Source organism: Chelon labrosus (assembly GCF_963514085.1).
Source record: "Chelon labrosus genome assembly, chromosome: 8".
Classification (NCBI taxonomy): domain Eukaryota; kingdom Metazoa; phylum Chordata; class Actinopteri; order Mugiliformes; family Mugilidae; genus Chelon; species Chelon labrosus.
Genome location: NC_140358.1, coordinates 18,500,047 through 18,522,130, shown reverse-complemented (window position 1 = coordinate 18,522,130; position 22,084 = coordinate 18,500,047). Strand labels below are relative to the sequence as shown.

At 41.3% G+C, this 22,084-nt stretch overlaps 2 protein-coding genes across 3 annotated transcripts; one reads left to right on the top strand and one right to left on the bottom strand.

Moving 5' to 3' along the window:
• The first annotated feature begins 1,835 nt into the window (after positions 1 to 1,835).
• On the top strand, positions 1,836 to 15,320 carry clint1a (clathrin interactor 1a). 2 transcript variants are annotated; one of them, XM_084549704.1, is made up of 12 exons: positions 1,836 to 2,200; positions 5,547 to 5,651; positions 7,516 to 7,612; positions 8,027 to 8,135; positions 9,031 to 9,195; positions 9,368 to 9,554; positions 9,774 to 9,993; positions 10,112 to 10,202; positions 10,786 to 10,851; positions 11,341 to 11,642; positions 13,297 to 13,471; positions 13,604 to 15,320. In XM_084549704.1, exons 1-12 carry the CDS (start codon positions 2,160 to 2,162, stop codon positions 13,951 to 13,953), a joined length of 1,908 nt encoding a protein of 635 aa, XP_084405830.1. In that variant the 5' UTR covers positions 1,836 to 2,159; the 3' UTR covers positions 13,954 to 15,320. The 2 variants fall into 2 exon arrangements, with proteins under 2 accessions (XP_084405830.1, XP_084405829.1); XM_084549703.1 differs by having other exon boundaries at positions 1,837 to 2,200; positions 11,338 to 11,642.
• Positions 15,321 to 16,325: 1,005 nt separating this feature from the next.
• On the bottom strand, positions 16,326 to 21,803 carry lsm11 (LSM11, U7 small nuclear RNA associated). The gene is made up of 4 exons (XM_084549596.1): positions 21,304 to 21,803; positions 19,327 to 19,466; positions 19,150 to 19,233; positions 16,326 to 17,777 (listed from the first exon to the last, which is right to left on the bottom strand). Exons 1-4 carry the CDS (start codon positions 21,737 to 21,739, stop codon positions 17,439 to 17,441), a joined length of 999 nt encoding a protein of 332 aa, XP_084405722.1. The 5' UTR covers positions 21,740 to 21,803; the 3' UTR covers positions 16,326 to 17,438.
• Positions 21,804 to 22,084: the final 281 nt, after the last annotated feature.

Below are 22,084 nucleotides of genomic sequence, written 5' to 3'. Positions count from 1 at the left end.
AAGTGTAAGCAGTGGGCCGTATTTACATGTATCATTAGAGAATAGAAACCCTGTCAAATGTAGGCCATCCGAGGGCTTATCCTGCCCCCTGGAATATCAATCAATACGACAAAGAGTCTAAATAGTTTTTGCACACGCCTAGTCACAAGAGGATCAAAAAACAGTTTCAAGGCGAAGGAAGCGACCACAGCCAATCATTTAATTCCTCCGCTACAGAAGTTAACCATAGAATTCCACCTCCTCTCACTCATAAGCCGACCGTGTCTATATTTAATATGACACTCAGTCAGTCAAGGGTGTTCACTTGCTACACTGACCTCTCTGCTCGCCACATCAGGCCTGGCTTGAGTACACCCTGTGACCTTTCTGCGCGTTGATGACGTTGTCCGTCCAGAAGAGGGAGTGATTGATCTGGATTGACACAAACAGGCAGTGGCCTGCCTGGCCTGTCACACAGCATCACTGGGTCATTGTAGCATGCCTGAATGCCAGATGAGGAGCGATGGTGAACACACAGGGTGGCGACCCGCTGACTATGATGTAGGCCACAGTTTTGAGGAAGCTGGAAAGCATTGGGACAAAAGGAACAGTTTTTGCAATACTGCAATAAGCTGTGTGAAGTAAATGGCAAAAAAGTAACTTCAAATTAGAATTAAATAACAAATTAAGAGATTTACATGGCAATGCAGATAGGGATACTGATATTTGACAGTTGAAAAATACCTGTAGATATATTTAACATTCATTCATTTTCTGTAACCGCTTGTCCTGCGAAGGGTCGCAGGGAGGCTGGAGCCCATCCCAGCTGTCATTGGGTGAAAGGCGGGGTACACCCTGGACAGGTCTCCACTCTATCGCAGGGCTAACACAGAGAGAGACAGACAACCATTCACACTCACATGCACACCTACACCCAATTTAGAATCACCAGTTAAAATAACGTGCATGTCTTTGGACGGTGGGAGGAAGCTGGAGTACCTGGAGAGAACCCACACAGACACAGGGAGAACATGCAAACTCCACACAGAAAGGACCCAGTCGGCCTATATATTTAACATTCTCTCACTGTTTTAAGGAAGCAACACCATTGCAACACCGCCAGTCTCAGAAATATATTTCTCCACTGCAGCTTCTTTCTATTGGCTGATATTTTCAATTATGTCAAAACACAGTGTCAGGCAATATACCAGCTGGCACCATGCTACACAAAAAGGGTTAGGGTCATGCATCATAATATCTATATACAACCAATGATAATAATAATACCTTTATTTATATAGCACCTTTAAAAACAGCGTTTACAAAGTGCTTTGACAATCAAGCATGAATAAAATACTCAGGCAAAATAAGAACAACCAACAATATTTGAGAAGACAATAAAAAGCAATTAAAAAATAAAATAAAATAATTACATAAACAACCACATAACAAAAATAAAATAAAGTAAAACACAGTAAAATAGAATGATTTAATTCAAGTTAAAAGTTTAAAAAAAGAAAGTTAAAAGACAAACCTCACATAAAAGCAAGTCTATAAAAATGAGTTTTAAGAAGTGATTTAAAAGAATTCACTGATCATAACACACTAGCATATTGATGTAACATTTCCACACTTGGGTCCTTGGAATTCATTTTATAATAGTTGAGTGCAGATATTGTCATGGGGACTCAGTATAAGAGTTTATTGTCATTAAAGGTTGTATAGCCGTGTAATCGATATATTTTAAAAATAAACATGTCAAAAGAGATAGTAACTAAACAGTGTTGTTATTGTTGTTTTTAATAATGTATGTTAAATGCAATGTTAACATGTCACTAACTGAGTCAAACCCAAGAGGTCATTGGATTAAGTTCTCAGAAAATAACATTTCGTCATCTGTTTATTTGGGAGGTTAAAGGTATACTTACACAATCAATGGCGGTGTCAGGACACGCATTAGAAACTACAACTCCAATGCTGCCTCACGCAGGTTCGATGACGTTACGCGGGCATTTCCCGTAATAACCTTTCCTGTCTGTCTGCTGCTGGTGCGTTTGCGCCTCCTGTCTTGAAAGAGAGGTGAAGAATAGTTTACTTTCCAGAGTTCAAGGTTTGGTTTCGGTGTTCGCCCGGAGTAAAGGGTTTTGCCGAGGCATTAAGCCCCTCTTCACAGAGCCAAGATGCTGAACATGTGGAAGGTTAGGGAGCTGGTTGACAAAGCGTGAGTATCTCCTCACTATATTACGACTATTTCGTGTTGTTTGTGGCTGTAGTATACCTGTTCGAAAGAGACACGTACCCAAAACTTTGACGTCACGTCCAACAAGTTAGCTAGCATGTATGCTACTAGCGAGTTAGTTAGCTGACTTTGACAAATAACTCTTTTGTCTCGAGAAAAATATACTTTTTCTTTGACACGCCTTCTCTGCCCCGTCGCCTCGTCGGTCGGCTGTGGTGTTTGCGATGTTACGATGTGTGTGAGCGTGTCGCCCGTACGTGTTTCACCGACAGTGCGAGCTAACTCGCTAAGCTAACAAGCTAATTATGTGGGCAGGTTAGCTAGCTGACTCGGCTAGCCTGCTAAGCTAGTTTGACAGCTCCCCCCACTGAATAATAAAGAGGGATTGTTTAGGTATTTTACTTTGTGGTACACATTGTCCAACCGCCGTTTTGCCTCTCACTGTCTTGAGATATTATCGAGGATTATTGTTCAGAAACGCTTTACTGTCCCGTGTGACCGTTATGACACTTGTAGCTAAGTTACACTTAGCTTTACAGCAGTTAAACTGTAAGTTGTGGTCAGTTGTTAAACTTATGTGAAGTTTCTCTCAGACACGTTTTCTGACGTCATAGCCTGCTTATCAAGTGAAACTAGATAGCACTATAAACTAACAATTAAACGTTTTCAAGCGTGTTTACGTCACTATATACAGTAAAGTTGTCGCTACACTGTAATTTATAGGAACCACTGCAGAGCACTTATTAATCAGTGACTAGTCATCTGCAGTGTTTTGCAACGTGTTGGTGGATATCTAGCTGCTAGCTTTAAATTAAAGAAGTTGCAGTCATGGCAAGTCACTGTTTACCTTTCCACCAAGGTTCAACTTATAATCGAGATTGGCAAATAACTGTGGGGCTAAAAAAACAAACAAACAAAAAAAATATGCGCAATGAAAGTTGTTGGTGTGTGTGAGCATCTGGAGAAACTTTTCACATTTTGATGCCGGCAGTAGTCCAAGACTGCATGGCCAGTAATTTAGTACCTGGACTTATATACCTGCCAGCACTGAACTAGGGCAACACCTTGGGGTATGTGTGTGCCTTTTGTTCTGCTTTGGACTCTGGTATAATTTCAGCAGCTGAAGAAACGTGCTGTCCTGGACTTATAAAGGCTGTAGTAAGCTATTACGCAATTGTTCTCCCTCTTCAAAGGTCTAGCGGCTAATTTTGCAAACCCAGACAAGAGTATGCTCATAAGTTTACTCAAGAACTTTCTCTGCGGAGTGTGACCTTTCGTAACACTGATCACTTTGGTGAGATGCTGTTAGTGACAGGAAAACGACAAGAGACAGAAAACATAAAAGGTGTGAATTCCTACGAAAGGGAAGGGAGTGGCCGTGTTTATTTTGTTTGCGAGTTTATATGAAATTGCGGTTGATGAAAGAGCTTTGACACTGAGGGTGTCATAATGCAACATTATGACACCATATATAATTAAGTTTCTGCTGAGACAAGAAATGAAAACATTACCTCAGTCCTGTGTGGATTGGCTCTTGTAATGAATGAAAGCAACATGCATTATAGAAAAAAATAAGATGAAACGGGGTTCATGTGTAACTGCAAGGGAATTTTTTTTGACACAGCACTATAGCAGCGGAAACCTGTGTGATAGTGTGTCACTGTGAGAGTATCACAGCTTCCGCTTTATCTGGCTGATATCTGGGGCAGCAGAGAAGAGATAAAAGTTCGTTTCACTACATCACATCCTGTTGTGTTTTTCTGTCAGCTTTGCAAAATAGCTTAGCAAAGTAATCCAATTCATAAAAAAACTAAATAAATCAAAATGAATCCTGAACTTAAACCGGTTGGCCACTTTTCATAACATGGATTTCAGTGGTCCAGCTTGGAAACTGATTTTAAAACACACCTGGCACAGTAACTTTCAAATACTTCTCATGGCACAGACCAAATTTTACAAAAGAGAGTATGTTGTTAACCATACCCTCCAGATAGTAATACAGCTTGTCTTTAGAACCACAGAGAGGGTGTATCTTGTTTAACCCTGCCATTAAATCAATTCCACTCTTTCAGGACCTATACATGTTATTGCTGATGTGGCAGTAGTGGGGCATGAGGAGGACGTGCACGCTTCACATTCCTTTTTCCACTTTGCTATATTTGACTAAAGCTGTGTGACAGGGCTTACTTAGTTAAATAGAACAAGATGCCTGTTTGGTTATTGATTATACTTGTGTGCTCCTGTATGAAACCATTTTATTGCAAGCTATGGACAAAAAGAAAAATGAATAATGCACCGTAACTGTGGAAAGTGGCTTGGCTATATGTTACGTATACTCTCAGGACAATGTATTGGAACTGGAGGCGCTGTTCCCTGTGACGCAGACATTGCTAAAATTGGCTAGACAACCAGTTTGTCAGGTTGTTGCTGAATAGATATCAGATATCATGTTGTAGTAAATCTCTATTCACAAATCATGGATAGTCAAGTTGAGATTCATAATCTCGTATACAGAGGTGTCTTCGCCAAACAGTGTCAAATAAATAAATAAAGACACTAAAGCAGCAATAATGGACACGCCTTCATATTTCAGTAATATTCTGTCCTCAGAAAATCCTTTTGTTTCTCTCAGCATCTTGGCACGCCTCTCATACAAGCTTGACATAGCATGGACATGTTTTCTCTTCTACAGCGTGTGGATTATAACGGAGAGCATGAGCACACACATTGTAAACCAAAAGACAAAAACTGCAGCAAGTCTTTTGTGGTCAGATTGAATAGATAAAGACCAATGGTTTTACTGAGTTTCTTTTCTTATCATCGTGATTCTGTATGTGTTTGCAGGCCTTGGTGAGTATGTATGTTGAGCATAGCTGTTGATTCTGGCATTCTTTACATAATCCCTCACTTCCCTTAATTTTGGAAACAAATTCTGATAGCCTGAAATTGTTAGAGCTACCATTTGTTGTGTCTTTATCTTCCAATTTGGGTTCATTTCTTCTTTCTGTAGTTCATTAGGAAGTCAGCAGACAAGAAGTCACCCTCAGTCAGCCTGACCCAGTTTTAGTCTGCCATTTCATACATGTGTTTATATTGGATGCAGATTGGCATTTACTTGTTTAGTCCCCTGTTTTTGGTTAGGACAAATAATTTCAGAAGACACGCGCAATCATTTACTGTTGCTTCTAAAGGGACAAGTGCACGGGCGTGACTGTCACCTCGATCTATTATCAGTCTCAGTGATGGCCACTAATTTTGAACTGACCTATCAAATATATGTAGAATACTTGATTTATTAAGTTTAAGTGTTTTTTATTTTATCATACAGAACCAATGTGGTGATGAACTACTCGGAGGTGGAGTCTAAAGTCAGAGAGGCCACCAATGACGACCCCTGGGGACCATCAGGACAGCTGATGACTGAAATTTCAAGGTAAGGACAACACACAGTGTACCATAACATGTCCTGCTGAGAATCGCCAAGGTTATTTGAACAAAAACAAACATCAGAAAGATTATCTGAAAGCCATATATTAATTTTTGTTTAGGTTTTTTTTTGTCACTTATTTTGAGTTGAGACCCTTCGCTTGAGTTTGGACCGACCTACAAAACTCCCTGTTTCCAAGGTGTTGTTGTTCTGCCAGCCAGAAGCTACTGTAATGCTTTTGGCAGTGCCGAGCACAAGCCACATGACTGCTGCAACATGTGTACAACATTCCTACGAAGCAAAAACACCACAGAAGTACAAAACACTGGTATTATCAGCATTAGGTAGTACATTGGAATTTTAAATTGGTGTGTTTCCATTGAGACAACTAATTAATATTGATACCTAAGAAGGTGTCCAGTGGTAGAAAATAAATTGAAGACTCAAACTTTACTTGTTAATTGTTTCATTCTGAGTAAATACCAAAAGCAGAAGGAACTCGCTATTTTAGAAATAGACCTAGGGCTCTATTCACAAGATTCTTATCTTACCAGTAGGGCTGCTTGTAAGCACTCAAGTAAATGCCACTAACATCTCTTCTACTAAGAATAGGTGTGGTGCTGTAGATATGGATAACATGTCCCAAAATGAACTAGTTTATTTTTTTAGGTCTCTGTCTCTCTGTCATTAACCAGCCAGCCACATTTTAATGACTTCCCTAGGTTATCATGTTGTTAAAGTAAAAGCAGTATCCTCTGCTCTGAATGTTGCAGATGTGTCTGCTGTGTTATGGTCCACCATAATACGTACTATAATTACATAAAAACGAGCAACTTGCATTACAACTCACTGGTTGGCATGTCCGCCGACATCTGGTGCCATCGTCTGCAGTATAGTAGGACGAAGACCAGAGAGGGAAATCATTAGTTTGGCCCAATTCACCAGTGACAGTGTGTGTCTGTGAATCCTAATTGTTTTCCAACTAAAGTGCATCAGGGCTGATGCATTTGCAGGACAAATACATAGCTACCCAGCAAGCTGTAAGATATGTGTAGTAACCACTGACGCTAATGCACTCTAGTCTAGCTGTTATAACTTGGTCAACATAACAGTGTTTGGGTCCAGTGTGTCATATGACTCATCGAATCATAATTTCTGGCAGTAATTGCATTGTAAAACCTATACATTGGTTTAAAACTGCTAAAATTTTAGGGTTCCCTGGCATTAAAAAAAAAATAAAAATAAAATAAATAAAAAATCATATGCTCTAAAAGCTTTAATTTACATTTTTGGATTAATACATTTGACAGACAAGTTCATGTGTACATTACATGATTTAGATTTGTTTTTGTGGTGCAGGGTTGTTAACTGGTGTGTAAGCTAGCCATTGTTTATGAACAAAATTATTTAATTCAAATATTCGTTATTGCTGTATATGTCCATGACTTCTGTGTCAACATACCATACAATTACCTGTTGTATTTGACTGACATTAGTGGATATCATAGTTTCAGCATTTAGGGATATGATTTACCTAATCCTTGCAATTGTGTTTATGCAGTTGATGCAAATGTGCTAACCTGTAGTTCCACAAACCAGTCTGAGGAGCTTTGTAAGCTAATAGGCAGTGAGCGTAGCTATCTGTGTTGGCAGTCTGAAGCTTAAAGTGATCTTGTTATCTCACAAGTATCACGAGAATCCAGCTTTCTCGCAAGGTAACCATACTTCAAGAAAGTCATTGGCCTTAAGCCGTCAAAGGACAAACGAGTCCAATTGTGGTTATGCATTGTAAATGAAAACTTCTGTAAAATGAGTGAAATTGTTCTTTTTTTTTTTGTTCTTCCTTTTTCCCCTTGTTCTTTGCAAACAGAGCCACCTTTATGTATGAGCAGTTCCCAGAGGTGATGAACATGCTGTGGGCCCGCATGCTACGGGACAACAAGAAGAACTGGAGGAGAGTTTATAAGGTCTGCCACAGTAGCAGGATGCATCATCCCACAATGACACATGCTTAATAGTGACACGAGGTTTAAAGGCCTAAGCGCTATGACTGGGGACGTAACCCGACTGAAAGTAATATGGATATGATCGTAGTGTGGTTTTAAGTTCCGCTTCAAACTATGCACATTCAGACAAGAATCAGATATCCACAAACGGGCCTTAACATTAGGTGAAGACATTCATTTTCTATAACAAACTTGCTTTTCACACAACTTAAGCAGTAAACCCTGAATATAAATATTTAGATGCCTCACATTTACCTCAGTCTGAATTTAAAGAAAACTATGCTGATCTCCTTTGGACAGAAGTTGCAACTTTAACAACTTCAAGATAAGAATCAGGCTTTTTGTTCTAACTACGGCTGTGTATCTTTTTCTCAGTCGCTGCTACTGCTGGCCCATCTAATCAGGAATGGATCAGAGAGGGTCGTAACCAGCACTAGAGAACATCTGTATGACCTGAGATCATTAGAAAGCTACCATTTTGTTGGTAAGATGTCATCCGTTTATTTTTTTCCCCCATCTGTATCTCTTGCATTTATACCGAAACAGACTTGTGAAACAAAAACAAGTAGGGTGCTTTACACCCATGTTCCGAAACCAGGAGCGTTTCCCTGCCAGGTTGGTTCATTTGGGCTGATGTGAACATTGCATTCTGTTTCGGAACAAATCAACTGAGCTGAGCTATAAAGAGTGGTTTCAGCTCATTTGCGATCGCTGTCCCATGGGCCGATACGGCTGCCTTATAATTACATAACCAGGTATAGTTTACCTGATGTGTCTTTGGAAGACTGTATACTGCTGCGCACCTGACAGGTGTGTGGCAGCAGCAGCGCACCTGCTCGTCATATATGCATTAACGTTGTTTTCTACACATAGCCTGGATGACTGATCAAGCTGAACATGTTGTTCATATATGAAACACTGGTACATGAAGCACAGAACAGCAATAAATGCCTCGAAGGCATGACAGCACTTTGTCTGAATTGTTTTGTCTCAATTTCCCAGTGAACACAAAGTGAACCAAGGTTAAAAGCAGCACTGAAACAATATTGTATCAATTGGTCCCTGAATCAGAATGAGATATAGGTGTTAAAGCACCCTACAATGTTACTTTGATAAGGTGAGGGCTGTATGCACATCAGGATTGTAGTGTTTAGCGTTTATTAACAATAGTTTCAGTGTTGGCTGTAATGAATGGGTGGAGGCCTTAAGGCCCGATTAGTCCACAAACGCTTAAACCTTCACACTGCCCTAAAGCTGCTTTCACTCTTCCCAACATTGTGTGTGTGTGTATATATAAGGTGCAAGCAGGGACAGTTGGTGTTCTCTGATGTTCATATATACATTTTTGTTTTTCACCGTTTTCAAATCTCCGTTTCTAGATGAGAATGGCAAGGACCAAGGTGTGAACGTGCGTCAGAAGGTGAAGGAGCTTGTCGATTTCGTCCAGGATGATGAAAGGCTCAGGGAAGAACGGAAAAAGGCAAAGAAGAACCGGGACAAATACATCGGCGTATCCTCTGACAGTATGGGATACAGAGGATATTGTAAGTCGTCAGTTAAAACAAGCATTAATTAATTCAACAAAGGCTTCTGGTTTTTTATTAAATTCATATCACTGTTCAGTACAGGCAGCTAGAATTAATGTGTTTAAACAGACAGGAAAAATCACATCCTTATGCTTCTTGCTCCTATCTCCTTTTCCACCTGCTTCTCTAGCGGGGGACAGGTACGACTCCAGTGGGGAAAGCCGGGGAAGGTGGGACGACGACTGGGACAAGAAACAAGGAAATTTCCCCTTCAGCGAAAAGTTGGGGGAGATCAGTGACAAAATTGGCAGCACCATTGATGATACCATAAGCAAATTTAGGAAAAAGGACAGAGATGATTCACCAGATCGATTCAGGTAGGAGACGGAACCCATATTATTTGGCACCATATGACATTTACCATTACAGCTTTCCATATATAAACAAAAGATAAATTTACTGATGCTTTTAAAGGTCCTTACATCAGCACTGCTTTTGATCACCCAGAAAACACAACAACTTTTAAAGGGTAGAACTAATCTATGTTTGTCCTCACACAACTAGTCTTCATACCTGACGTGAGATTTTCTCTGCAGTGACAACGAGGAGGACCGGGGTCGTCCTTCTCGCAATGGCCAGCAGCCAAAAGCGTTCAAAGATGAAGAGGAGACTGTTACCACCAAGAGTGTACAAATTGTCCAAGCGACTGAGACGACGGCAACACGGGTGAAGAGAGGAGGGGAGCCGTCCAAGAAAGTTGACCTGGGTGCTGCAGCCCACTACAAAGGAGACAGTCCAGCTTCTGCTGCCAAACAGGTAACAAAAGCACACGTGAGCACATAAAACAGACTTCATTCATAAAGGTCTTATGTTCGTGTGTTATGTTTGCACAGTGTCCTAATATTTTTTTTATTATTAATGCTGATAATTCCAGCCCCAGCCAGCAGCAGCACCCCAGCCCTCGAGTACTGGCCTAGCTGACTTACTCATGGTGGACACAGCACCCAGTCAGCCCGCTGGCACAGGTATAAACACCAACTTCTGGGAGCACCCTGACATTTTTTATAACACTCTTGTTAGCTGTCTTGCCACAAGATCGATGAGAATATTATAAGTTGCGCTTCTTTGGTTTCAGCAGATAAATTGGACTGGAATCCAATAGTCTGGGAGAAACCAATAGTCGCTGCCCGAAAAGAAAAAAATATGCCTACCAGTGGCAGCAGATTTGCCAGACGCCAATAGACAAATCCATTAGTTCAGTGTCACAGCATCACAAACAAGAAACTCCACAGTGACTACAAGCACACACTAGACTGTGTTGAATGTGACAGTGCCCAGCTGCTGAGACTAGCCGATTCCGATTTTGGGGACAGCAGGGGGAGGGAGTTGATGTATAGGAACTAAGTGCACCAGATGTTTTTGGAGGAGTCCCTAGTGCATGGAGAGGGCGGTAGTGCTGAACAGATGTTTGGTCTCCTCCACCTAGCCGCTGCTCACCCCTCCCCTCCCTCCAACACTTCTGACACTGAAGGAATGCTAACTACGGCAGAATGACACCTGGGCTCACTTGTTTAAATTTGACGTGTTTATTTCTGTTTCTTGACGCAGACCTGATCGGTGGATTTGCTGACTTCTCCTCGTCTGCTGCCTCCGCTGGACTGTCCGCTGGACCTGGTAGGTTTTAAGAGGGTTTTTTTTGTTAGTGTGTGCATGTTTATGCTTTCCTGTTGCAGCCACACTGCTAGAATATTCAGAGGGATGCTGAGAGGGAGCCCTGACCATATGGAGCCTGCTACCTGCTCTGCATAATAAGAACAGACACACATCAACTCCTGTTATGGATGACAAGGAGACAGGGACAGAGGAAGAAGTTGGTGGGGGTGGAGGAAGCTGAGGCAGAGACAACAAGCTGGGCCAGTTCAATGAAAATTTAAAGCGTGGCACCGGTGGTCACTGAGAATGTTCTGTATACAGCTGAACTGGCGTCATTGAAGATTCAGCTTTTTATTCGTTGTCGCTGTGACAGGTTCAAATTTGCTTGTGTGACTTCTGTTTGCCAGATCTTTTAATAATTTACACAGCTCACAATACAAACATCCCAGTTGGAATGGCAGGGACAGACATTCATGCAGTTACCTTTTTTTTTTTTTTTTATTGCAGCAGCACCAGCCTCTAGCACCAATGGAGAGTTTGGAGAATGGAACGCCTTTCCTGGAGGTCAGATGCCAGCATCTGCTCAGGCTGCCGGCATCAGTGGGAATGACCTTTTTGGAGCCATGACAGCGCCTCCTGCTCCAGCCCCCGCCCCCGCCCCAGCCTCTGCTCCAGGCTCTGGTCCCGCCTCAGCAGACCTGTTTGACTTGATGGGGCCGACTCAGTCTCTCACCTCCTCCCAGAGCCTCAACTTTAGCATGAGCAGCACGCAGAGTATGAGCAGCACCGCCCTGCCCCAGTCTAACTCACAGGTACGCATGATCACACTCATGCACACGCACAGATCCTTTTTTAATAATCCACAGATAAACAGATCACAACATGACTGGTGTATCCGGCTTACGTGGAATACAGGTAGCATTTCACCTGTGTGCCATACAAAATACTGTACTGTACACTTAAAGGGGAACTGCTGTTTTTTTACAACCTGGACCTTATTTCTGGCATAAAATACCATCGTTTACTCACCAATATCACTTTTGTTTTATTTGCACTTGTTCAGGAGATAATTAGATCAGCATATATCCATTTAGCGAGAGTGATCAGGGCACCGCAAGGCAGCCTCTAAATAACGCAATATCTGCCGCGAAACTCGTTCATTTCACCAATATTTTGTTATGATACGCTAGTGCTATTCCCCATTGAGTCCGGAGTTACCTGTTATCTTCTGTCTGTCTTCTGACCTGGATAATGTCATCTCTGAGCGGCGCGCGCACCCGCGACGGTCGGCTTGTTTACCTGTAATTTGCTAAACGACAGTAGTTCCCCTTTATCCGTTATCGGTGCAAATTTGTTTTCTACTATTACGGATTACTTTTTCGTTGATTCATTTATCACAAACAGTTGTTTTTCCTGTATTTTGGAGACATTCATTTGAATGTGCATTTATATAACTAGAGAAATTAAGTATTATCAGGCTTCAGTGTGTTTAAATACAAGTAATGGTTTAAAAAGTCTTTATTCTTATGTTTGAAAAGACTTTGCTTTGAACAAATGACAAGGTAATCAATACTTTTCAGTTGCAGAGCATGAATGCCATCTCCAGCAATGAAAATATATACCAGTTTGTGCACCAGATGGTTTATTCATTATTTATTGTTATATATAAATGGTTAGAGGCTCTAAATATCTTCCGCAGTGTTTCTGGCTTAAATATTTTTACAGCCAAATAACAGGATCGATCAACAAAAGAAACTGTCTGTCCGTTGTTTTTTGAGGTATTGTTTATTCCAACTGAAATGAGCAGTTTCAGTCAATTTAATTAGTTTACGTTATTCTAACCGCTTCGCTCCCAACATTTTTAATTCTTCACACATTCATCCTCTTGCTCACAGTTCACACTGTGGCCGCAGTCAGCAAGCTCGTGTAATAGAAACATACCCCATGTGATTGAAAGACGGGGGACAAGCACGATGGTGGAGGGTTAACACGCAGCCTCACCAGATGTTCATCCCCCCCTGAGACCGCCCGCTAACCACCCACTCCTCCTGTTACTGACAGAGAATGAGAAGAATGAGATTTGAGTTACAAAAACATTAAAGCCCCAACAAAAGCTTGCATATGTCGACTGTATTTCCGTGTTAAAAGGTTGTTGGCCTACTTAAAAAAAGAAGTAATTCTTTGTTTCGCTGAGAAGACACCCACTCTTACTCTGGTTACTTTAGATGGTATGTTTTTAATGAGTTCAGAATGAGATGCAGCAGATTCCTCTGACAGTGTCGGGGTTAAGTGGGTCAGGCTAAAGGTTTGGGGCCTTGAATTATGAAAAAAAACACACCACTATTCATCATGTCATCTGGTATTGAAGCTTTTATGCGTCTCATCACTGTATATATGTGTGATTTCGATATCAATCCTCCAACATCTTGTCTGTGCTTACATTTATCTTCTTCTCTGCAACCACAGCCTATGCAGCCCCTCCAGCCTTTTCAGCAGGGAGGGGCCCCTCAAGGTGTAGGAGCCAAAGCAGCCCTCCCACCCACCTGGTCAGATCCTTCAGTTAACATCAGCCTCGACTTCCTGTCCCCTGGCATGCAGCCCCCCAAGCCTAGCCAACCAACTCTCAACACCCTCCAACATGGTGAGTTAACCAGTAGATTTATACTGAATGGCAGCAGCACTGTGATCTGGCTTCCATTAAAGGATCCTGCCAATCAAATGAGACTTAAGATGTGATACTTTAATTCACTTAGTTTGTTTTTTTTACTTCCAGGCAACCAGGCACCTCCCAACATGCTCTCCCAGGGATTTTCCAATATGAGTCTTGGACCTACAGCAGTCCGACCACCTGCTAATCCCATGATGCACCCTGGTGCTGGCATGGGAATGAGCATGGGCATGGCTCCGGGCATGGGCATGGCCCCGGGCATGGGCATGGCCCCCCAACAGGGCATGATGGGGATGGGCATGAACATGGGGATGCCACAGGGAGGTATGACCATGGGGATGCCTGGTGCTATGGGGATGGGGATGGGGATGGGAATGGGCATGGGGATGAACCCTGCAATGGTCCAACAGCCCAAACACGATGCCTTCGCTGACTTCGGCAACTTCGGAAAGTGATGAAACTGGAGAGCAAAGATTTATCAGGAGGAGTGGTGGCAGTCTCTCCGTCCACTGGTGAAGGATTGTTAATGAGCTGCAAACAAAGAGTACTTGAATAATGTCAACTATCTAATACCAACACCCTGCAATCTTCCTTATTTTTTAAAGCAATGTAGTGATGGGGATCTAAATGAATGTGTGTATGCGTGTGCTTGTGTTGTTTGAACCAATGATCTGTCTGGTCTGGGCTTGTGGTCAGACAGACACACTGATGACAGTGTGTCGTGTTGGTTGGTTGTGAGTCAGGGAGGGGAAGGAAGAGAGTGCCACTGAGAGAACGTCAGAGGGATTCGCTTTATAACCTCAATCAAGTGGAATCACCAGAATAGCGAAAACATATATATACCAGTAGCTGTATACATTTTTTTTTTTTTTTGAGATGCGTTCTTAATAACTTTTCTGAATGATAAGTTTGAATGACATGATCAGCCATTTTAACTTTCTAACGTACATTGAAGAATGTCAAGTTACCTCTTTGTTTTTTTTGTTTTCGGTCCTCGCTCTTCCTTTCACCTGTAAATAGAAATCTGAAGCCCTGAAAATAAGTTATGAAGTTCACGTGAGTGGCAGTGTGAGGAGTTGTATTATGCAGACCAAATCTGATACAAATTAAGACCTTTATCTAAGCACACCTTCTCTTTGTACATAAGTGTCCACACTCCAGACGTGGCTGCGAGTGCTACAGCTGGAGCCTTTAATAATTGTTTGCAGTGAAACCTAATGATTCATTTTGAGGAATTTCTCCTTCAACAGACCATCATTTGTGGCCTTTCTTATTGGTATATATCTATATATTTTACTTATGAAGAATATTGTAATCTGTTTGCATCCAAATGAGATAATCAGTAGCTAGAATAAAAAGCCTCAAACAGGGGTTGTGGATTATTCATTACAGCACATAGTGCCTGAAAGACCTTTGCCTTTTCTCTTCAGTTAACCCCTTTGAAGGAGTCGGTGTGTTGAACATAGCTGCCAGGAGGGAGCTTCTGTACTGCGTACAAACATAATGTATGTTTGCTCTCGTGCCTCAAGCCAAGTGTACTCTCTGTACAGGTATCAGATGCAATTTTATAATTGTTTCATTCTGTTTTCTTCGTCCCATTCTCCTTTTTCTTTTATTTCCTAATCTGTTCAGGCTAGTGGTTACTTCAGACCTACAAAAAAAAAAAACACCAGGATGAAAAGACCTATCAAGTCAGCACCTTGTGTCGATCCAGACTGTTAATGATTGTTCAGTGCATTTGTCTTGTTAAATGCTGCCTTCCTTCCACTTCCACCTTCCACCTTCAGTAATGTTGAACATTAAAACAGAAATCTTGAAAACATTGTCACGGTCATACCTGTCATCAGTCCACGTCTGTTTTATAACTCATCAGGTACTTTAGGATTGTGTGAGAGGAAGCACTTTTACCAGCTGGGATTGTACACAACCCTGTGTGTGTGTTGTGGGGCGGCACGTCACCGGCAGTCCCACTCAGCTGGCCACCAGCTACGTTGCGCGTTGAGACGTACGCAACACTGCTCTTCAGTGGTTCAAGTGCCTGCCGACTGTTGCCTCCTGACCCTTGTTATAAGTGATTGATAATCATAATTGAATCTTGGCTGCCTGACATTTTTGGTATGTCAACGATGAGATAAATAATTCACTGAGCAGAGGAGAAGGCAGTGGATTCTGGCAGCCACAGGAGGATTGTGCTTTCTGCTCTCCCAGGGGCTCGAGAGGCTGAGCACACTAACACAGAGTAGCCTTGCATCAGTGTCTGAAGCATTAAAATGACCAAAATCTGTTTGTTTTTGTTTTCTAATATATAGATCAGTAGAAGCTGTTTTATGCATTTTGTTTTCTACTTCAAATCATTTTGGTTCTCTCTAAAACAGGATTGTTAAAATTGTTACTGAAACACTATTATATGCAAATGTGAAAAAAAAAAAAAAAATAGAAAATCCTTTGGAGCAAATGAATTTTTGCATTATTCCCGTTTTGATTTGATTTACACATCAAGATTCTTTACAACATTAAACAGCTGATTGAAATTTGTTAATGGTGTGTGTTATTTGGTGTGCTGTGTCATTAGCCTCATTCGAAAGTGCTTCGAGCAGCAAAAGTGAAGCCGCGGCACATGGCTGCGGAAGCACATTAGCTCGGCGCGAGTTTAACTTCACTGTTTGAGGTGATAGAGGCCTTCGTGGCATGAAACGCACAGATTAACAAGTGTGTCGGCTATTTCAGTGTATTTCAGAAACTGAAAGGCTGAACGCAACAGATGTTTCGAAATCTCAGATCTAAACTTCCACATATCAGTGTCCTTTGAAAAGCTTTCGGTGAAACTTCTATGCCCTTAATGCCTAAATAATTCTTTAAATGTACGGTTTCTCCTAGTGAGAGGCATGGCCTGATTACTGTGGTGTGATACACACAAGAGACAGGTTGCAAAGTCTAATTGCGGCTCGTCTCCTCACAATCAGCTCCGTGCCCTTCTCATATTGTATCAAGGTTTGTTGGAATAACACACTTATGTGACAAACACGACTAAAACAGCTTACATTAAACAATTGACCCCATTCTTCCTCTCTGGAGAGGACTGTTAAATAGGCTATACTAATAATATTCTGATACATTATATGAAAAGTAACAGTATATATACAGTGGATGAACCAAAAGCTCTGCTACTGATGGAGTATGCCCCACTTATGACATCAAATACATGGAAAGAGGGTCAGCTAATCTTTGCAGTCAAATTAAGAGAAACTAAAAACTCTGAAGCGGATCCAGAAACACTGCACGATCGTTCCGCGCCGCTTGTCATCCAAAACTATCCTCTGTCATTTAAAAAGAAAAGAGAAGAAAAAAACAAAAAAAAAAAACAAGAAACATCTTTACAACTTCCACGAGACGCAGTAAATTGTGCTTTTATGGGTAATGTGCCCATTAAAGAGTAAAAGCAATCTGAGACGTCAAGACAAATGACAGCTTTTGAGTGCCATCTGCAATCTCCAGCTTCACAAACTCAATTATTCATAATGCATTTATGAAGTCCGCTGAGACTGCGCTGTCATTCTTGTTCAAACTAACTGGGAAATGCAACATAAAGGGACAGGCTCTTTGAGATGACAATGGCCTGGTAAGATGGCTCTGGTGGGTTTATGCTGCCACCTGCTGGACAATAACCATGACACAGACTTCCCCTTTAGAGGGTGACACATAAAAAAGAAATAACACATGACTACAATCACAACTAAGAAGCTTTTATTCCTCTATAGCAATATCATTTCTCTAGTGGGCAGAGAGAAACCTCCATATCAATATGATACAAGAGTTGTCTGTGTCTGATTCATTCGAATCTAATTAAATCCAACCAATCTCTCTGGCCGCTTTTCACACCCGTTAAATACAGATGCTTTTTTTTTTCTGTCCTTGGCAAGTGTCAAACAGAAACCAAAAATCAGAGAGGCTGCGGGTTAACCAGGACCACGTTCTCACCACGGATGAAGAGCTGGTTTATGTGGCGTGTGTAAACCTTGCCGTACGTCTGGGAGTCCTTCTTCTGACGAGTCTGAGAACCTTGAGCCTTGACTGAGGCTTTGTGTTTATCCTGTTTGGTTTTAACAGCTTCTGACAGCTTGGACTCTGCTGTCCTGCCGTCCCCTCTCGCGCTGGTGGGCTGAGCAGAGCCAGTCTTCGGAGCGGTTTTGGGATCCGCGGGCGGATGATCGCCGGCTTTTTCCTTCTTTACTGGCTCATCACCTCCCGAGCTTCCCTGGAGACTCAGCTTCTCAAAGAGCTGCACAAAGAATTCAGTCGCATTAATATTTGGGGGTAAAACTTAAAGCATACAATTAAGACTTTGATTACATCTAATCACTTTTTTTAATAGCATGTGTGGTCATTTTTCTGCAAGCAGGTGACGTGACAAGTGGAATAAAACAAAACAGGAGCAAAACAATAAGTTGGTCCAACTAGTGTTTGAAAAGATGAATGAAATCAGAATTGATAATGTAAACTGTTAACTTAGACAATATAAATGTAGCCAATGTTACTGGGAGAGTCTGCCATTTACGTGCAAGATCCAAATTACCCTTCTGTGCGGCAAGAATTCAAAGAGGCCACGCATGCATGCCATCCAGTAATACTGCTTCTCCTGATGCCTTTCTTAGAGCAGTAATTCTTACTGCTGCTTGCTCACATTAACCCATTTGGACCAGATGCAACATATGCGTGTGCTCCTTTAAGAGCGGGTGCGAGGTTTGCGTGTTCCTCTTTTTGAGAGCCGGATACGATGTGAGAGAGTTTTATGTGATGGTGCTTTTAAGTTTTACAGAAAACCCTCAGGTTTTAGGTCGTTTTCAAATAATGCTTTTTTTTTTTTTTTTTTTTTTTTTTAAGAGAGTGCCTTAGGTCTTAATGATTTAAAAACATCCGATCTGCAAAAACAAGTCTGACTTTTATTGCGAAACCCGTAACGGGGCACGCAGCGTATTTGTTAGATTAGTGGTGACAGTGATCCTTCACTAAGAATGCATCTACAAAGAAGAAATAGAAATAGCTGAGAACTGATGAAGAGGTGGCAATAAAAATAAAAATAAAAATCGTCCCATCTGCAACCTCTCAACCAGGTAACCTTTTACTGAGGAGTATTGTCAGTGCTGTTTTCAGCATCCAATTATTTTGGACAAACTTCTTTAGCAAGCCAAGTGAATTCCTTTGTCCAAATCAACCGGATTTAAAAACTTGAGGATTATACATTTAACTATAAATTAGGAGGAAATATGCACTCGCTTGCCATAACATCAGGTACAACAGTGAAAACGAATGCATTCTAATATAACAGTCCTGAACTAAATGTTACTATATAATTTTCATGTTAAGAAAGGTGGTGATTCCTGTATGATCATTTTGGAGGATGTAGTTTGTGGTGCCGTTAATTTATTGAATAAAACACAGAAGCGTTTCTGTTATTTTGGCTAGCCCACTGACCACAATGGGGTTGTAAAAATAATGTGTCAGCACAACACATGTGCAATAGTACTACAAAATGAAAACACAGTTGAATCAACAGCTTTCTTAGTTATTTTAACCGAATGCTGAATCTAAGACTCAGTGCAAAAAGCTAGTCCACACTGGGCATGGACTAAAAACAAAAAACTAGTCCGTACCCGGGTAATAGTGAGGGCTTTCTCATGGTAGAATGCCTCTCCAAATAGAGGCTCTCTGTATGTCTCGTCCACATCCACCATTGCCTGTCAAAGAGAGAAAAAAAAAAACACAAAGTTGAGACGCCACTATGAAGAAATAAAGTTCATGGGCACAAGTACACAAGTGGGATTTCTCACCATGTTCCAGAACTTGTCGAAGGCCACGACAAAGCCGGAGCACACACCCCTCAGTCCTTTAAAGGTCCGGATGTGAACTTTGACTCTTATCCTCTCCTCAACGCAGCGGTACAGCTCCCCCAAAGGACTGCCTTTACACACTGAAGACACATGACAAGAAGGTTACACAGCGGTCTCTACGAATAATAAATCATACAAGAAAACTCATGCAACACAAAGACAGGAGTTTTTTTTTTTCTTTTTTCTCCAAGATAAAGCCTGGAAAAATGTATAAATAAATTAGAGAAACATAACATATGCAGATGCTTCCATTTGGGTCAAAATTATCTTTTGATTACTACAGAAATGATGCGACTCATAGACTGCTGCCTTCACAGCCACCAGAGCGCAAACCAATCGAAAACATAAGGAATATTTTGGAGAACAGCATCCTGCACCGCCATCAATAAATCACTCAATAGGGAAATATGTTTTTGTTTCATGTTTCATCTCCAGGAGAGCTCCAGAGACTTGGAGGATCAATGCGGAGGAGTACTGAAGCAAATCTGGAGGCTTGTAGTAGCTCGATACCTTACTAGAACAGTTTACTTTATTTTGTTCTCTCTTTCAGACTCACCATCTTGAGCTGTAATGTAATGCAATCGGTCAAGCTAAAACATCATTAGTATTTGGTTCCAAGGGCACAATTCCAGTTGTTATTTATTGCTGAAAAATGACAAACATTAAAGGATTCCAGCTGCTTTAATATGTCAGTTCACTACTCTCTGGTTTGGCATCATAAATGTTGAGTTTCTTTGGGATTTCAGATGGTTGGTTGGACAAAGTAAGTCATGCAAACGTATCACATCTGGCTCCAGGAATTGGCACTTAGGTTTTTTTTACATAAGTATCTCACTGTAGGGTTTTCTGACAAATATTGCGATTTAAATTGCAAAGTAAAAAGGTTTTTGTTAGTTCAATAATCCTCCCTTCTTAAAGAAACCTGCAATTCATGACCTTTACTGCAGCATAACAATCAGGGTTGTCACACCGTCTGAATAGTTTGCATGAAGCATTGCACAGTTAAATAATTTTAATCATTGTTTTGTTTTTTTAAGATTCTAACAGGCATAACTAGCATGTGCGTAATCTACTGTGTCAAGGCAGCAGAGAAAATTATTTTTCAGAATAAATTGAATAAATTCTCAATAGTCAGATATCTCCTATTTTTATTTTAGTAAATAACTTTTTTTTGGTGAAACAAAAATGAATTAAATCAGACTTCATCATACAAACTTCATGTCGCACGATTCAGAATATATTCTAATGTTTACTTAGACACACGGTTTCGGTTCAGTAGGCTTTCACAGAGGTTGTGATAGGTTAACTTTCAGTTTCTTCATTTTGAAAATGAATAATTCACCCTGCACGTGCATAAATAAGATAAAGAAATTGCAAAATGATGTTAAAGTACGACTTGTTGCAGTCTTCACCTGTTATGGGATCAGATGCAACATCTGACTGAAGTATTAATTGTGCACATTTTATCACATATATGCATGTTACAGCAGTTTGGGTAGGTAGCTGCCAGATTTGAGTCTTATCAAAATGACACGGTCTTTGAGAAATGCATCAATGAAAACTTAAGGATATGAGTTGCTTCCAATTGTGTATATGTTTAAAGTTTGCATTCTGTAATCATGTTAAACAAAGAGAGAATAAGTATAAATATATTTTTTAAATGTTTCAGACGTGCTGCATTTAAACAGATATTATAATTCTGGCGATTCCTTAATCAGAATTTCCATATGGCATCGATTAATCAGCCCTAGTGCGTCGAAGGTCTGACATTCGATTATTTGAAATGGATAGATCGATCGATCCTTACGATGGAGTTATAAATGATTGCATGGGACGTTTTCAGTGGCTCAGACACCCCCAGCTGAACCAATACAATGTAGCCGACCAGTATAACAGTGTTGTGGTTACTGAACCTACGGGGCATCCTGGTCAGGACATTTTTCTGAGGTTTCTGCCTCCTTCTTCTCGGTGCTCCGCTGCTCTCCCCCTCCTCGGACTCGGCCACCGGGTTGTTCACCATGAGCTTCCTCAGCCTCTCTATGCGCTCCGGGTCCGCCACTCCCTTCATCGCCTCTCGCCGCCTTTTCTCCACATTCTCCGGCTTGGCTCTGCCCCGGCCTCCCTTCAGAAAGCTCTCGTACTCTGCCACATTGTTGAAGCTCTTGATGTTTGGAACAGGAAGCTGGACGGCTGGAGAGTACAAGGCCAGCAGCGGGTCAAAGCTATCGGAGCAGACATTTAATTTATCCGCGTCATCGTCCCCTGCTTTGCTGTCTGCCTCCGGTTTATCCCCCGGTGCTGATACCTTCTCTTTAGTGCATGACTTCGCACACTTTCTTTCCCTCTCCTCCATGTTTTAAAACAGCCGCAGCAGAGCAGCGGTGAAGCGAGGAATGCTGGGAAATATGTGGTCCACTGCTAAGGCTGAACCATTGGCTGAACTTAGTGTGTCGATTAAGTTGCACATTTAAATCCTGAAAATGTTATCCTGTTGTGGTTTTCGTTTATTCCTGAAATAATTCAATAGCAGTGCTACACATTTTCCTCACAGTCTATGAACTCAACGGAAACGGCTTGTCCTTCAACTGGACTACAAGTCCCATAACCCCCTAGCGTTCTTGGATCGTACCGGTTGCACTCTAAGATTGTTCCACAAGATGGTGCTAAAACACAAATGATGCTTGAAATAATCTCAGAC

Coding starts and splice junctions, on each gene's coding strand:
- clint1a (XM_084549703.1), top strand. CDS start 2,160: ATGCTGAACATGTGGAAGGTTAGGGAGCTGGTTGACAAAGC. Junction 9,994..10,111: donor CAGCTTCTGCTGCCAAACAG/GTAACAAAAGCA, acceptor TGATAATTCCAG/CCCCAGCCAGCAGCAGCACC. Junction 13,472..13,603: donor TCTCAACACCCTCCAACATG/GTGAGTTAACCA, acceptor TTTTACTTCCAG/GCAACCAGGCACCTCCCAAC.
- lsm11 (XM_084549596.1), bottom strand. CDS start 21,739: ATGGAGGAGAGGGAAAGAAAGTGTGCGAAGTCATGCACTAAAGAGAAG. Junction 19,467..21,303: donor TGTCCTGACCAGGATGCCCC/GTAGGTTCAGTA, acceptor ATGTGTCTTCAG/TGTGTAAAGGCAGTCCTTTG. Junction 19,234..19,326: donor TCGACAAGTTCTGGAACATG/GTGAGAAATCCC, acceptor TCTCTTTGACAG/GCAATGGTGGATGTGGACGA.